A 17,454-nucleotide genomic window follows, 5' to 3' on the forward strand; every position below is an offset into this window, starting at 1 on the left:
TTACGGAAGCGCGTGATGTATTAATTTTCGAGTTGCTGAAGAAAGAAAAACATTGATGAGAGCAGAATAAACGTTTATCGCGTCCATTAACAGAGTAAATTTGACTTATCCAAGTATCGTAGCCGTATTTACACAGAAAATACAAAAGTCGCTTACTGTGAGAGCGAAATAAAAGTTCGAAAATGGTAACTACAAAAGATATATTCTACTGTACAGGTAGATAAAAAAAACCTTCGCAAAGAGAGCTTACACTTTGTTACAACATTCAGATATTGGGCTGTATGCAATATCAATAAGGTTATTGGAAACGTATCTACACATCAATGCACAGGTATCCGTGCATCAATATGATACGGATACGTCTACGTAACGTCTATACGTCTACACTTTGTATACGTACATATATGTGGTTTAATGTACTAGAATTCCTAGATGCCATAAGCCATAATGTATTACCAAAAAATACGAATTTATTACATATTTTCAAAGGGTTTGTTCTCTATCTAAAGGTAATGTATCGAATACGAATATTTATACAAATACGGAATCTATTTTACGTTAGAAGCCAAACAGACTGGTTTTTTCTTAAACTTATACTATATTATACTATATTATAAAATGAATTATTTACTTTTAAAAAATTCTGTAACTGATATTAAAATCATGGATCTAATGATTGTCAGTTTTATGAGCTGGAACAAAATTTTAAATTATAATGAAAAATTCATTGTGAACACAGCCCTTGCTTTGTAGTTCCATCATAGCCTATCACGAGTATAACAAGACATTATAAAACAAGAGGTTAATATGACTTTTTTCTTTTTCAAGTATTCTTTTTCAAGTACATAGTATCTACTGGATTTCTAGCGGGAAAAAAACCGATTTTTTGTTGACTGAAATATAACTGTTTTTAAATAAAATTAAATTATTAAAATCACCATGAAAGTATTAAATTTTCGAGCAGCAACGAAAAGATTCAGCAAAGTCATTCGTATTTTTTGAATGCAAACAAGGAAAACGGTTTCGAATAAATCTAAGTGTTTTGCCACAGAAAGGCCAAGCTAAGAATTGGAAGCCAGGTACTTTGCTAACTGCGTATCTCGCGCGTAAAACAAAGCCCTGCGTGACAATAAAGACCACTACACAATGATAATTAATGAATATTCGGGCCCGGGGACAAAAGTTCGTTATATAAAGATACATATGCTCTTTTATATACCGCAATATGTATCGAGCATTGTGAACCGTGGGCGAAGCAAAGTAGATTTTAAGATCGACGATGAAGATCCAACTACACTGTATCCACGATTCTATTGTTTACGAATACACGTGTACTAAGGCAAAAACAATGAAAATTAAAAGCACCGTCCTGAGTGAGACCTACGCGTGTTTGTTGAAGCTTTTCTATTTCCTCCTATGGTTGATTCCTTAACCGACGAATTTTATACACCTGGATAATTATTTTCAATTTTTGTATTTCGCTTTACGATATAATCTAAAATATTAAAAAAATTTTACGCATATTTCTGCGTGATATATATATATTATGTATCATATTACTTGAATAATTATATTTTATACCAAATTTCTTTTCACGAGACGAACGTGCATTATCCTAACGATTAATTTCGACATTTTAATTAAATTAGATCGAATGTTATATCTATAAAATTAGATTATATTTTAATCTATTACATATTAAATTTTGATATTGTCAAATACAGTTCATGCCAAATAAAGTAACCACGTTTGAAATTCTGCTACTGCTGTGGGGGCATGAATAAGAATAAAAAAGTGCATTCAATATCGAGCCACAAAAGAGAGCGGAGATTGATCGATGCGAAATCGTCAACTAGGTATTTCCAATCTCTAGCCGAAGAAAATAGAAGAAAAGAAGAGATCGAGGGTCGCACGTATAAAAATACATATACGTAACTATACTGTTTCGATTTTGAAAATTTCGGCAATGGTATCAGTGGCTACCGAGCTCGATGACAAAGAAGCCTGTAAGCGAAAATGTAATTTTTCCAAAGCAATACGATCAGTTCTCCAGTTATTTCGAAATACAATACTTTTCGTTACATGAAATGTAAATTTGATAAGTAATCCGAAACTTCGTATAAAAATTGAGCACTGTTCAGTTTCCATTTCCATATTATTCACAGTTCATATTTCGCTGTTTCGCGTTATGAATATTTCGCACGATTTTCTACGACTTAGCTTGTACACGAGTCGTTTCTTCTATGCGTGAAACGTATATTAACCATACTTGTTCCGTGATCGCGTGCGCAATTCCAATTTCGATAAAAATCGCCCAAGCCTTGCTGTTGTTAAACCTCGAAACAATGCCTGACTCTTGTACCGGCAAGAACACGTGCTTGAGAAATTGCACGAGCATCGCGATATTCATGAAAAGAATATCGATCGAATTTCTGCTGCCTGCAAAAGGTATTCAGTTTCTAATAAAAGTTCGTTGTTTGCGATATCGAAGGTTCTTCGTGAACAACGATTTTTCTGATATGATGTAAGATCTAATTAACGTTAAATCAGTCGAGCTACGAAACGAAAAAATTTCAAAATGACAGATTTTAGATCTTTTGTTTCCTGAAATTTCTAAAAACATGCGAGTGCTTTTAATAAAATAGCTAAGCGTTTTTATTAATATGGAAACACAATCTTACGTGTCTCCTTATTTTCACTGTATCATTTTAATTGGATTCGTCTATGTCTGCTATATTAAAGTTGCTAGTTTTAACGTCAAAATAGTGTTCTCCAAGTAAAGTGCAAGTGAAGCGAACAAATTAGAATTATGAGCACAATTTTAAGATCAAAGCGAACGGGGTTGCTACGTGATAGTGACATCGGGGCTACGGGAAGTTCGACAAGACCGAACGAGAAGGTGAAAAGAACAGCCCCGAAAGCTGAAATACGTCAAGAGCTGACGCGTTTCGCGTCATCGGCACGTCTACCACGCGTGTCAATTTCTTTCTCCGCCCTTCATGCGCTCATTTTCCTGGCTCTCTGTTCCGCTTTCATTTTCCGTTGTGCACCAAAATGCCGTCGTCCGTGAGTGCAATAGCCTAGCGCGAATGATTGCTCGGTCAGATGAAGCTGCAATTTTCTGCACTGCTGCCGCGTCTAGCGCCCGAAATAAATCGGATTTTCCGCGCGGTGCGACACAGGATAGAAAAAGCACCCGTGAAAAAGATTATACATAAAAAAACAGCGCTAGACACCGTGCAAGAAGAGTTAATCGTAATTAAAACAAACGATGCGCCGTAAATAATCTCGGACATGGATACGAGTCTCGCACCGCGATTTTTTACGCTGGTTCCTTAACGTGAACCGGATTCTCGCTAATCACGTTGTCGATGAGACAAATCACTTGATAAACTGGTACTGATAGTCTACCAAACGACGTCCATGAGTTAGACATTTTTTTGCACAGGCTGTTTAACTGTACTTAATACTTGATGCTTCTGCTGCTACTTAAACTATAACATATCGTAGAGCGGTACGTTATTCAAAATTGGTAGCAATAATTGTAGAGTTCTCAGTAACGCGTCAAGTTTGGATACCCAACATGATATTTCATTCTTCGCTCAAATTACAAGAGCGAAGTTACCTCTCTTCGTCTGTGCTTCACTTGCCCTAAAGGGCTTCATCACTTCCTTTGTCTGGTTACTTCAAAGAAAGGAAACCACAAACTTATCAACGTCGTTGTCTTGCTACTTTAATATTTCTCTATTCCCTCTATTTTCTTGCTACTTTCTTTTCTCCGAGTTGTAGTTTCAGCTTCCATCTATTTCGTTCCCGTTCACTCTTATTTCCTTTTTATTACAGCACCGCCGCGCTTTTTATTGATTTATAAATTGATCTGTTCTCTCTCGTTTTTCTACCTCCCTCCCTCTCTTTACGTTCTAGTCTCGTTACTTTCTTTTCTCCTTTCTTCGCCTTTCGCGCTCTCCACACCAGGCTCCTACCTGGTTCCTAGTAGTTGCAGGACAACACGAAAAGTAGACAATACTTTCCTCCCCCAGAGAAGTTTCTTCTTTACGAGGCTGTTCGGGAAAATTTTTCTCCGCCGATCGATGACCGACCTGAATTTTAAAGAAGCGAGAAAGAGCTGATTTTCAACCTCTGCGACAACAAGCTTAGTTTCCTCTTTTCTCTTTCTTTCTTTTTCAATGTCAACAAGCCACGTCTAATTTATAAGCATCGAGAAATACGTTTATCGCCCCGCGTCTGATTCCATTAAAAGACGCGAACGCTAAGACGAAGCTTCGCCCGATTCATTAACGATTCTTAACCAAAAGATCGATGAATTCCTTGAGTGTTCGAAACTCGTATCTCTTTCGATAACAACCGTGCTCCCTTTCGATTCATGACTGGAAACCAAGTTCCGTTAGCATTTTATTTCTATATTTGATCGAAGAATATATAAAACACATAACATTTGGGAAAAAGAAAAAGAGAATTGAAGAATACAGGTGTCCATTATATCACATAAATGAAAAATAATGTAAATAGAGAATACATATAGAGAACACCGTAAAAACTATCCATTGATGTATCGCTGAAAACTGAACTAAACTACTAGTACACGTGTGCAAGGGCAAGAAGGATTTGTCAGCCAGTCGTGTTTTGTAACGTAACGTCCGATGCATTCGCCACCAAGGTGTAAAATAGTGCATCGTGTCTATGTTTCACGTTCATGTCGTATCGAACCATACATTTGGATCCGTAGAGTGTCTGCACACTGTACGAACTGTATCAAATAGGTTATACGTGAGAAATTTACATACCGTTTTCAGAGATTTCTCTTTTAATTTTTATTAAAACAATCGAAAACATGGCCACACGAATTTTCCATCGTAAAAACATATCACGTATTCAAATTCAAACCAGAATTCGTCAGGTCTGTTTTTTCTTTACTAGTAAACTAATGCGTCGCAAATTTATCAACAAAAACGAGAAAAGAAACTATGCAAGAAGGGTGTAAATACGGATTATGAAATTAGCAGCCTGGTCTCCTATAATTAGGTTTCTTTGATACGACTTGCATCGCGTACCTGTTTTCGTGAGAAAGATGGCCATGTAAAAAGCAGAATCTTAAATCTAAATCCGTTAAAGTTTGCATTCGCTAAATAAGCAGGTAAAATTAAATCTCGAAAGATAAAGGGCAGCATGTATGACGTAAGAATTTAAACAAAATTCATAAAACGTATATTCGTGCGATATAATTTTGATTCTTGTAGACCTGCAATTAATATCGCACTCCTTCATTTGAAAAAGTAAATTCTACCGAATTTCGAGGAGCACCGATCAAACACGATGCAACCGAGGTAAGACTCCGTCATTTCTAGAGGATTTGAAGAACAAAGGAAACGGAAAGAACCATGAGCTCAAGGAAATCACGTATTCGTAAGTAGACGTTTCCTTGTAATCTGGCTTTCGAATTCCTTTACCAGATAAAAAGGTTCGTAAGACTAGTGGGAGATTAGAAACGTCGAATGTTCGAATTTCCCAGAGACTTTTCTACGATGTGTGTAGAAGGATCATTAGAGGAACATACCGAATTCCGGTGGAAACAGATTGAAAGAGAAGCTCTTTAAACTTCAAGGTCAATTTATTTCCGTAATTTTAACTATCAGGAAATTTCTGGAATTTCAAGAAAAATTTCGTTATCCGCCACGAATGTTTGCTCGCAAGGGATCGACCATTTTCTCATTTTGGTCAATTTCACGAGTTAAGACACCTCTTAACTTCCATCGTTTTCAAGTCCTGTAATTCGCGATCCATCTGGATAATCGGTAGGAAGCTGATGCCGACGATAACAAGCGGGAAAGGGCTGAGAGCGAACGAAGGGGAGGACGAGATATAAATTGAGAGCACTCGTCCAAAGCTACTCTAAAATTTTAACTCGTCCAAAATAGCGGTACAGCCTCTTGAATTATCTTCGAGTTTGAAGAACAAAGGAAAGCTACGAGTACCTTCCGAGCCTGTGTCACATATCTTTAAGAAATTTGCCGGAAACATTTCCAAACATGCGAATCCTCTCTGCTTGTTGCCTTCAACTCGGTTATTAAATCATCTAAGCGTGAAGAATATAACGTGTTTCAGAAAAAATAATTCCATAAATGCGCGAAGATGTCGGTGCTATTGTACAATACATTCCATTAACGCGACAATTAGTAGGAAACACGAGAGACGTTCGCGAGAAATACTCTTAAGGTGAGCACTGGTGATCCAAATTATTCTTTAGACACGGGAAAAGCGTTAAACATAATTAAGACCTGGTCGTTCGTCTAGAGAAAATTAAATCACAAGTACCGGCGTTCCCCGGTGACCTGATTGCAGTTGCAACCGTAGCCGCGCTGTTGTACAACAATTATCGTGACACTCGAGTAAATTAATTTAGAATCTTCTTCTAGTCACGTGGGATAGATCTCGTTTCTCTTCCCAACTACTTTTATTCCAATTAATCTTCTTTCTTACTTTTCCTTCGGTTTGAAACTTGAGATACTCTGATTCAGCAGTTGGAGTCAAACCATTCTACGATTGACAGTGAATTACGTTTCACGGGCACTTGTTCAGTGATTATCGTTAGTTCGCTAACGACAAACTTATACTGTGGGAAAGTTGAAGATCAGCGCGACGCGACATCGAATCCGAGTACAATCGCTGCTAATCAAGGCCAAATATCCGAGATCTCAATTTCAATCGGCGTCGTTATTTCGTCGTCCAGTTCCCTATAAACTTCTGCCTCTAAGTTCACCAGTGTATAATACCGTTACGTGCTTAGTTCTAAATTGTAACCTTGTTACGTACTTAGCGTTGTCAACGTGACGCGTAACTTTGTGGACATTGACCAGGAAACTGTGGTATGCGAACAACGATACGTTGCAGCAATCTTCTTGGAATCATTAATTATGACGTTAGCCTCAAAACCAGCTACGGCAATAAAGGGTTCTTGCGGAATTATGAACAATCGAGGACATATACGATGTATTGTATAAGTTTAAACGTGACGACGCGAAAAAAACTAATTAAAACGATGACATTTAACTTGTTTTATTGTAGTACATATTTTTTAACTATACTTATAACTTTTTTAGTTATTTCCAAAGCAGTAGAGTTTCAGTTGCAGTTACAACTTGAAATGGAAATTTCACGTATGCAGTGGCAATGAGATTGCGAGCTGAATTAAGAATGTGTGCAATATTCGCACGCACATTTACATAGCCTATTCAGCAGCTTGGTACGGAACGCATGGAAATTTCAGAAAATTGCTGAAAAAATTCTCCCTCGTTCTCTACTCCGAATATCTAGCTACCTGTACCTTTAGAGACGCTGCCAGAATAAATGAAAACTTAGGTACAATACCTATACTGATTCTTGGGACAGAGTTAATCAAATGATCGATCTTTATGTTTCATCCAATCACCCAAATACAATATCTTTTGAATTTTATGTCCAATTGATATCATTCGTAACTAAGTAAATTTCCAAATTGAGCTGTAAATTCAATTCAAACGACTGTGATAATGATTAATCGCGAAACGCGCTAAAACTTTTTTTTTCAAAAATTCACTTTCCACTGATAAGATAGGAAAACGATTTTAAGAAAGCAAGATTTGGTCGAATGATGAATATCATTTTGTTAGCAATTAAGGCTGGTGGTGTTTGAATCACTTTGGTAGAAAGACGCTAATTTCAGGTGTTTCACGGAATATTCTAATCTCGTTAAGTACTTAGCGTAGCTGATATGACGTGTAATCTTGCGGCCATTGTCCACGTCACCGATGGGATTCTCGAGGCGAAGCTGTTTCGGGTTTATCAGCACTAACAGGCGAAGCGCGGCATCGGTGCAACCGACACAGTCGCACGTGCAGCAGACTAATCTCCTCTATGCAGAAGCATTATACCGAGTGGACCGAATGGGACAATCTGGTACGCAAAGTAACTTACACGGTTACCATGCTCGGGTGTCGGATACAAACCGACGCGACGTTCTACCGTTTTCAAAATATCCCAGTGTTGCGTCAATGATAGATTTACGTCCGAAAATTTTCTACATTAACCAAAAGAGAATATTTTGAAAGCCATCATAATTGAAAAATTCTTTCGCAGCATGATTCTGCAAATTCGAAGAAATCAGGAGGTTGTAAAATTTACGTGGATTAATTGTAAGAATATAACCGTGGACATAACTCATTTAGTTGTTACTGTTCACGACAAACATTACGATAAATTAATGTTTAATGAAAACGAAGTATAATGAAAAATAATTAATGACAAAATGTTTAATGTTTAATGAAAACGAAGTATAATGAAAAATAATTAATGACAAAAATCGACGACTTTGCAAACAATTTAGAATAAAGATATTCTTTCATAACGGAAGATTCAAAAGTAGGTTAAAAGATATTTGATTGTTATCATTCTCACTGATATAAAAAGAAATATGAGAAAAAGATCTTGAGTTAATATTAAGGAAGTATGTATTCAAAGAAATCCACGAAGGATCTCGCATATCCGTAAGAATGTTCAATTTTGAATTCAAGCAGAAGCTAGGCTCGATATTGGCTCTCTCTCTTTTTCCGTTGATCGCACAAAGCCTCGGTCAAAATTTTGGACGAGCTTTCGTCTGAAAGAGGATGCGAACAGAATGAATCGTGCGGTAAGAGCTCTTTATTCCGAATAACAATGGCGCGAGAAACGTTCGAGAGGCAACGTGCCAGTTCCGATAAATAAGATGAGATTGAGCCGAAGCATAGAGAATGGGACGAGGCGTGCGCTTCCTTTGAATCTTCCATGAATCGTCGGAATTTTTCGAATTTTAAAACACATTGGGAATGTAGGAGAACCTATTCCTCAGATGAAACGCACAGTGAAGATATTTTAAAAATATCCAAGAAATATTTTTAATGAGAATTGTTAAACGTCGTTGTAAACGCTTACCCAATAATGCCTGGAAGAGTCTGCTTTTGAAGATACGTATGACACGCTCGATGGCCAATCGCAGTTGTTTGTCCTGAGGCCTCGTCAGCTTCGCGTGATAATCTTCGAGGAGCTCAAGGGCTCTGTGAGCTTCTGAAAAGAAAATTACGCTTTAGAGTTTGTGTAACTTCTCTGTCATGAATTAAATATGAATAAACGATATATTATATATGCGGAAAATTGAATTTGAAAGAACATGATTGTATGTTCAACGAGATATTGCATTCCTTTGATCACTTTTCTTTCAAAGAGAGCGAAAGAATAGAGGAAAAGGGAAAAGATCGTAACGAAGGAACTTCCGACTATAATGATGCAGTGGAATACACTATGCAATCATGAAATTAATGTAAATTCGTGGTAACTACTGGGTAATGTCAGTTTAAAATGTCTTGTATTCTACACAGCGTATGTTAATTTCGTTAAATGTTCCGTAAAATTATAAATTTAAGTGGTATATAATTTATCATCATGATGCTTAAATTAAAATAAATATTAATGTTTGTTACATATTGTGTAATATCATGACATCTATTAAAATGTAGATCGCGCATTTGTTTTCGCGAGAAGACAAAAGTTCCGTACACAAAGAAACAAGTAACGAGGGCATGCATAACATTTCAAGAAATAAAAGACACGTAGATGCACAGGTGCATCTGATTTCTAGCGCAAAATGATAACAAGGACGTCGTGCACGTGAAATTCTCTACTAGAAAAAAATAATACCGGGAGGGGTACTGGGAATTTTTTTTATATTTTCGAACTTTGTAGCTCCAAAACGGAAAAATTGTCTTTTATCTAAAAAAAAGACAAAAAGAGAAAGATACACGTAAAAATAGTTAAAATATAGGAACGAATCAATGAACACCTGCAGGCCATTTTCACACCATTTTCTCACCATTTCCTCTCACATTGCCCGAAGTAAGAGACAATGGCAACTTTATAAGAATAGAAGGAAATATCTTAGATTCCCATATGCATTCAACGTTGATTCACAAAGAATAGTGGAAATACCAATGGGTTCCCAATGGAGATAGTAGGATATTAGTGTGAAATTCATGATTATTTTGTTTTCAATATTAAAAATACTAGAGCATTTTAAAGCACGGAAAAGATTGTAGATAGTTTAAATTTGTATGCAAAAATCCCAAGACTATCCCATTTTAATTATTTTACGCTAAAAAATTATTAGTTTTTAGAAATTACAGTCTCTATCGTCATTTCTTAACTCATAATCCTCAAAGAACTCATTCGTTAGTATTTCTCATGTTTTTCATCTTTCATGTTCAAATTTCATCCACCACGAGGAGTTTTTATAATCGGTCCATGGGATTTACTCAAACATTGTTGAAAATCTGCAAATCGTCTCGACGATTTCCTTCCGAATAATTTAGACAATCGTGAATGAGTGGCTGGCGCACTTGTTGATTCGTACCACTTCCTCGGCAAATCCTGAAGTTACAGAAGGGATCGATCAGTTCTTGTCCGTTCGTACGTTCTTCTTTCACTTCCTTTTCGAGAAAGCTCAGGACCCTCTTTTGTTCGTAGCACAATATGCTAACGGATAAAATTACGGTGCGCTGCGCCACGCAAACAACGACATAAATGTTTCTCGTTTGATGATAATACGAATTTTCATGACTCTTGCCGGTTTCGTTCTCCTTCCATCGACTCCCACCACTCACGAGTTCCTTCTACTTCGATGAATTCACCAACTTCCAAACTGTGCGCCAAGCAACGGATATCCTTTCGTCTGAGTTCGAGTTAAATGTACTTTGAATCGAAGAACTTTCCTCGGAAGAATGGATCGTCGTCGCGTGACCTCGTAGCGCGAGAGACGCAAAATATGATTAATTGTACTAGAAGCTAGAGGATAATGCGATTATCATTCAACACATTGTGTAATAACGTTTTACGCGAGTATAAATCTTGTCGAATCAATGACCAAGCTCAAACCGCTGACACGTTACTGTTGAATGAATCTAATATGTCTCATCCATAATGTTGCTCGGTTTAACGTGTATTATTGTCGCCAAGCTTTATAACATGTCTGTCTAAAAATAGTTGTTAAAAGATTTCACGTGCATCTGACAGGACTACACAATCTGCAGGGTTAATAAAGGTTTCATGATCGTTAATTATATTGTTGACAGAGAGAACGTAGCGATTAAAATTGCAAGCTAGGATATTTAAATACCTTTCAAAGGTCATGTCGGTACTGGAAGACTTTAATAAACGTTTTCTTAATAATATTTTCGGCGATGTGGTTATGGACTCAGATTGAATGTAAATTTCTAATTACCAAGCCCCTTGATATTGTAATATTTTTGTAATGTAAAAGTAGATAATAGCGGCATTGTTCCACGCAACTGAAAACAAGTAAGAAAGACATAAGCTGTAACACAAAAATCATTTTCTAGATAACTAGGCGGATCCTTCTAACGGGCTGAGCTAATTATCATTAACCGTTCCGTTAAACGGGAACGCTAAGAGGCCAATTACCGATAAATGCTCCATTCCGAAAGCAACCTTTGGCTTTTTCGATGCCAATTTGCAGATGTTTCTTTGCTCGAAACGTTTTAAATTTGCAAGACAGAGGGCCTGAACATGTTCATTGAACAGCGTGTTTAAGAATATCGTATCAGCTAAAGCGTAATTTCGTCAATTCTTTATTTCACGAATTCGTTAACTGCAAGTTTAATAATTTGCTATATTACACTTTAAGCTGCCACATTGGACACTGTAATAGGATGTTACATCGAAACTACTCCAAAATAATTGGAAAAATAAATAACGCAGCGTAAGGGTTAAACGAAATAAATATGTATTTGTACGATTTTCAAAAATAAAAAGTTATCGATCAGAAATCTCACGATTAAAATGAAACATTTAGAAAACAAATTCGTAAATTAAAGAAATTCACGGAACAAGCGCGAAAATTTGGAAATCGAAGCAGCTCGTCGGCGTGCCGGTGCAGAGTCAAAGTGGCACTTTGATTTCTGAAAAGCTCGGCATACGTACGTATAACGAGCGTTCCTTTCCGTGTGTTCCATTTTTGCGTCGTCTCGGGTACACCGTAAAATGGGAAAACCACTTTCTGCGTAAACGGAAAAAAGAACAGCCGGGTATGGATACCCTTTACAAGAACGTATACGCGTTTCATGGTACATGTGATGCGTTATAAGCATATACGCCGTAAAACTTAAATCACGTTAGGTGCCGATAACGTTAGCGTGCGAAATTTACATAAATCCGTTTGAATGCACGCTGAAACGTATATAAATTTACGATAAACGTATATAAACTTCATTCTTTGCACGCACCATCTACTACTTTTCAGATAAATCATTCAATATTTCAGTTTTAAAAATTTGCTTTCTAATTTCCAAGTATTTTAAATCGCAAAAGTCCGAATTTAATGAAGATACGATACCAGTGTAACGAGAGTATCTTATAATATAATTCTGCAATAGTTTCGAATTCTCCGATATGTTTAATCTCAAGAACTCAAATTACGTAAAAACATACGATATACTATTTATTAATAACAAGACAACAGCTTATGGTATTCAAACGATCAATTTTGAATTAACTCTCTAGTAAACTGTATATCAAATTGTTACTTTTAGTGTGTCTGTGTTTTGGTGTATAGTTGCACGTAGCTCCATATAGTATTAGGTTTAGCAATAAGGAGAAAATTTCTCAGGGGTAGTACGGTAGTAATAGGTAAAGTCATCTACCTTGGTGAACAGCAATGAAATTGTGCCAAGCACGACCATTTTTTTTCGTCTTTATGATTCAAGCAAATGTGGCTGTTCCCCCCTCAGTTACAAAGACGCGTTTCTTACACGAGATCCTCGATAATTAACGAAATTCTTTTCTCCGTCGTAAGCACAGGCTCGACCGTTGACACGAGACTGTAAACACGATTCACGAAGCGTTCAACGTTTCACGCGACCGAGTTTAGAAACGAGTTTCCTTTCTATTTATGATGCGAAATTCAAAACTCTTTAACTCTTTCCTTAAGGGACGAAATAAATTCAAAAGACTTAATTAAGAAAACAACACAACTGGAAACAGGAGCCACTGGTCGCCGGATTTTTAATGAAAAGCGATTTTTGAGGAAGGATGAGATAATGTTAAACGGAGGAAACGCAAATTTGTTTTCGCTTGTCTTTCCTCTCTTTTTTACTTCGAGTTTGATTTATACGAGTTTGTATATCCTAAAATGGGTATCATCAATCTTTCGTAATTATCTTATTTAAATTGTTATCTTATTTGTGTCTTGTATAAAATCGCAACAACGAATGTATGTTTAATAAATGATATTAGATAACCCTTCTCTTTTAATATCGTGTTAAAATAACTCAACGCTCATCAGGAACGTCAAGCAGAAATTTGAAACGTCCAGACAGTGGAACGCAGAAACTAATTTAGGCTTTCCCTGGAACGTTAATTCAGGATCTGGATTAAAACGAAAGACTCGACCATAAGAACGGAAACAAATGAATGAAGACGCTATTATTTTCGTCGTTCATTAACACGTGCACCGGTGACACAGTTCGCATGCAATAATTAAAAGACGCCCCCTTTCATCGACGTGCGTCTAATTAAAGCACGCTAATTATCGAAGTGAATTACGGAATTCGTGTCTCGACAACGTTTCTCACAATCATCGCGACGATGAAACGTTTAAATCATTGTAAACTTTCTTTTATTTAAAGCGAGAAAAATCATGGCAACTATGATTTAATCCATTGAAAATGCAATGCACAGTTACAACAATTAATTGAACCTTAATTTCCTACGCGATAGAGATTTTATATTTTTACATAATCAAGACAGATCAAAATCATGTTAATGGACAGGATAGTTCTCAACCACGTGTAATTTCGTTTTAACATAAACAGATAATACATATTCGTTACAGGATAATAATTTACACATATAATTGAAATTATGCTCAATCAATTATGCAATTGGAATACCTAATACTGGTTAGTACATTTAGTATGTTTTTTTAGTATATTTGAAACTGATCATTAGCTTGTTCGTAGGAAAAAAGGTCGTATAAGCTCACAATCTGTAATGAATACCAGTTATATAAAAAATTAATTATCAAACGATAGCTAAATCTCACACACTTTTATCCTTCTCTTCCAATCTCCCACAAAGGAAAATCAATTAGTGAACCTACAAATGTGGAATAAGTGGCTAAAGTAATGAACGGTGAAATTTATCTGGCACACCCTTGCTACCTCGTGTTCGTCAGAATGACGGGCGGGCTTCTCCCTCCGTCGTAAACCAAAATCGTAGGAATTCTTTACGTGCGTCCGTAATATCGCGGAACGAAACATTCTTCGGGCTAAGTTTATGCAAACAGGACACACGCAAAACCGCACAAACTGGAACATTTATCATGCTTTATAGAAGCGTGTACAAAACGTAAATGGAACGATGCTTGTCATTTCGAAACTCTATGAAAAATAGTGGATGAAACGTCCCTCTGGCCGATGATCCATGATATACCACCGTCAGATATACGTTATACGTATCAAAGGAACACCACCCTTTAAATACATCGTAAATTCCAACGAGCAAACGTAGAGAATGGCGCATCAAACTGCTCGTGATGACAGATTAAATTATTGTTTCGGATGTGCTGTGAGTAATCTTCGAACATGATTCGATTCGATTCGAAGCAATGGAAAAGGATCGGAGATCGAGATTCAGCTCCGGCTCGATGAGGGACGAAAAGCAGAGAGTTTAGACGCGAATCAATTGGAAGTTGCGCGTGAATTCGCAGACGTTTAATCTAGGTCATCATATTACCGACACTGGCGTCTGGCGCGTAAGATAAACAAGGGAACAACGGAATACAGATTTTCGGAATTTACGGGCTACAGGAATACGGGCCCTGTAGTTCTAGAATTATGGAAATTTCGAATAATTGGATCCCGCCTCCTCCCATGTCGCGAAAACACACCGGCGTGAGACAAATGCGACTGAACGTGACTCGGAGATGCATCGAAATCCGAGAAATTCGTTTTTCCGCGAAGTAGGAACTGTTTTACACGATAAAAATTCGCGTTAAAGGAAATGGTTTTATAGGATAGAAGATTGGCTTGGCATTTTAGCCAGAAGGGGCAGCGTATACGAAAATACTGATACTTCCAGATATTTAATATACATTACCAGAAAGTCGGAATTGCTTTTCACAGGAAATAATGTTACGAGTATCGATACACAAAATCTTTTTACCAAAGAGATTTAAAAAAATTTATTTTCATTTTTTTCGATTCTATAAAATGCGTATATAAATTTGCTATTATTTAAAATCTATCCGCTTACCGTCCATACTCTAAAATCCTGAATAAATTTCAAAAACTTGAATAGGATATAGGAGAAGAAGACAGATTATTGTTTTAATTTTAAACAGCTATTAATAAATGGGTTAACATCTATGAAATGTAGAAAAAAAACAACAAAATTGTATAAATGAACTCGTATACTCTCAAATAGTTTTTTAGTGCTGATACAATTCTCTTAATTGGTTGGCAAATTGTTAGTACATTTCATTACTTCCTTATTTTGCTTCTCTGTTAACACGTTATTACGAACACAATTTTTAGGAAAAGGAAGAGGAAATTTCGATATAGAAATGAAAATGGAAGTAAGTGCCATTTAGAAGATCTTAAGAATTCAAAGAGAAACGAAAGGAATCTTATATTGAACGGTGAATCGAATCTTTTACAGAGAATATATCGGTACAATAGGTATCAGTTTTGAATTAAGGATTAATAGTCTTACCTTTTGTTCTTTTTTATCTTTCTTCCATTTTTATCGATGTGTCAAACTACGTCGTCTATTAAAGCGTTCGAGACTTCTCCTTCATGCATTACTGAAAAGATCCATTTGATAGGCCGTCATCTTCATTGAGTAGAAAGTAATTCTTTGCCAGCAACCGGGATGAAAATCGCAAGAAAATATCAAACCTCTCAGCCGTGACTCAAGAAGAAAAAACGAGAAAAATTAAAGGTAATAAATTTCCTTTGGGGAGTCGATTGGCTGACGTTAAGTCGAGATAAAAAAGTAATTCCGTTCCCCTTGATATTCCGTGCCACTTTTTCTCCTATATCTCTTCCGTGAATGACGACAAAACCTTTCGAATACTTAAAAACCAACGCGCCGAAGTATCGAAAAGTATGAGAATATTTCTCTTCTTTCGCATGAATTTTCATTAGAAGGTAATACAAAAAACATCCACATATAAAACACCGTAGATTACACAGAAAAAAAGAGAATTGCGATATGTTTTAAATCTTTCTTCCGCGTAATAAGCTTCATGTGGTTTCGCGAGTTTTCTAATTAACACGGCTCTAGAATGAAATACGGGCGAGCGAAACTTAATAACGTAATCAATTTAATGTCAGTTTTAAAGTGAAAGAAAATAATCAATGTGAAAAGAACACGAAGAAACAACTCTGGGAGCAAAGCAAGGTGAAAAGGGGAGGAGAGAGAAAAAGAAGGAATACCTACGTTCCACATAGAGAGGAAGAATTTTATGTTCCTCCTGGTAAGATTCTGCACGTTACCGCTGTCAGGAAAGGAAAACGGATCCGTGACATCCAGTCGGCTTTTCCACTTGATGCTTTCCTTCTTTCTCCCTTTTCGCGATTGTTCTGTCGTGCAACACATCTGCACGCCATCCCGCGCGGCTTGCCAACCACCGGTCTACCTGCCGTCCTTCTAACACTCCATAGGCCCAAGGACCCACTATAAAGTTGCAATTCTAGCTGCATTGTTCGCACACATGGTCTAAGCACATCTGTTTGCCAGAAGAGACTTTCTAATTCCAGAAGTATTTTCGGCCGGTTTTTAGAATTATGTGCTCTTAAGAATTACGAAGAAAGCGGAGATATACCTAACGAAAAATCTGAGTTTCCCTGTGAACAATATCGCCTAGGACCCAAGTTGGTAGGAGGTTTCTTCCTCCTCTCTTCCTTCCTACCATTGGTCCCAACCAATCGACATCGCGGATTATTGCCCTCACTCTACTAACTAAAAATGTAAGCAACGAATCCGCGTTCTTCGTTCAAAGGGCACACCCATACCAAGCTTTCCTCCTTATTCACATTAGAATAAGCTTCAGAGTTTTCCATCGTCTCTCACGGTGACTAGAGTTCCTGCATTCCCTACAACTCTCACCGTTCCTATATCTCTCACATTTTCCTACCACAGTCAAAGATCTAACGTCTAACTTCTAACATTAAGTCTCATACCGTTCTAAGTCATTAAGTGTTTATATCTATTCAATCGTGTATACTAAGTGTTGGAAATATAAATTTTAACTCTGTGAGCCACAGTGTTATCATACCTGAATCACCCCTATTATCTTAATCGAAATACGGGGATCGAACTATTCGTGGTGTCGATCATTTTAATCGTAACGGG

General features: G+C 36.9%; 1 protein-coding gene across 5 annotated transcripts in view; it reads right to left on the reverse strand.

Annotated features, from left to right (window-relative positions):
• Positions 1-17,454, reverse strand: part of LOC100643982 (disks large 1 tumor suppressor protein) — a 542,862-nt gene that overhangs the window by 459,163 nt on the left and 66,245 nt on the right. For all 5 annotated transcript variants that reach the window (XM_012314498.3, XM_012314493.3, XM_012314492.3 and 2 more), the window contains one exon: positions 8,965-9,096. In XM_012314498.3, the coding sequence (XP_012169888.1) occupies positions 8,965-9,096 (132 nt within the window). The remainder of the gene's footprint in view (positions 1-8,964; positions 9,097-17,454) is intronic.

Source organism: Bombus terrestris, chromosome 12, assembly GCF_910591885.1.
Source record: "Bombus terrestris chromosome 12, iyBomTerr1.2, whole genome shotgun sequence".
NCBI classification, from domain to species: Eukaryota; Metazoa; Arthropoda; class Insecta; order Hymenoptera; family Apidae; genus Bombus; species Bombus terrestris.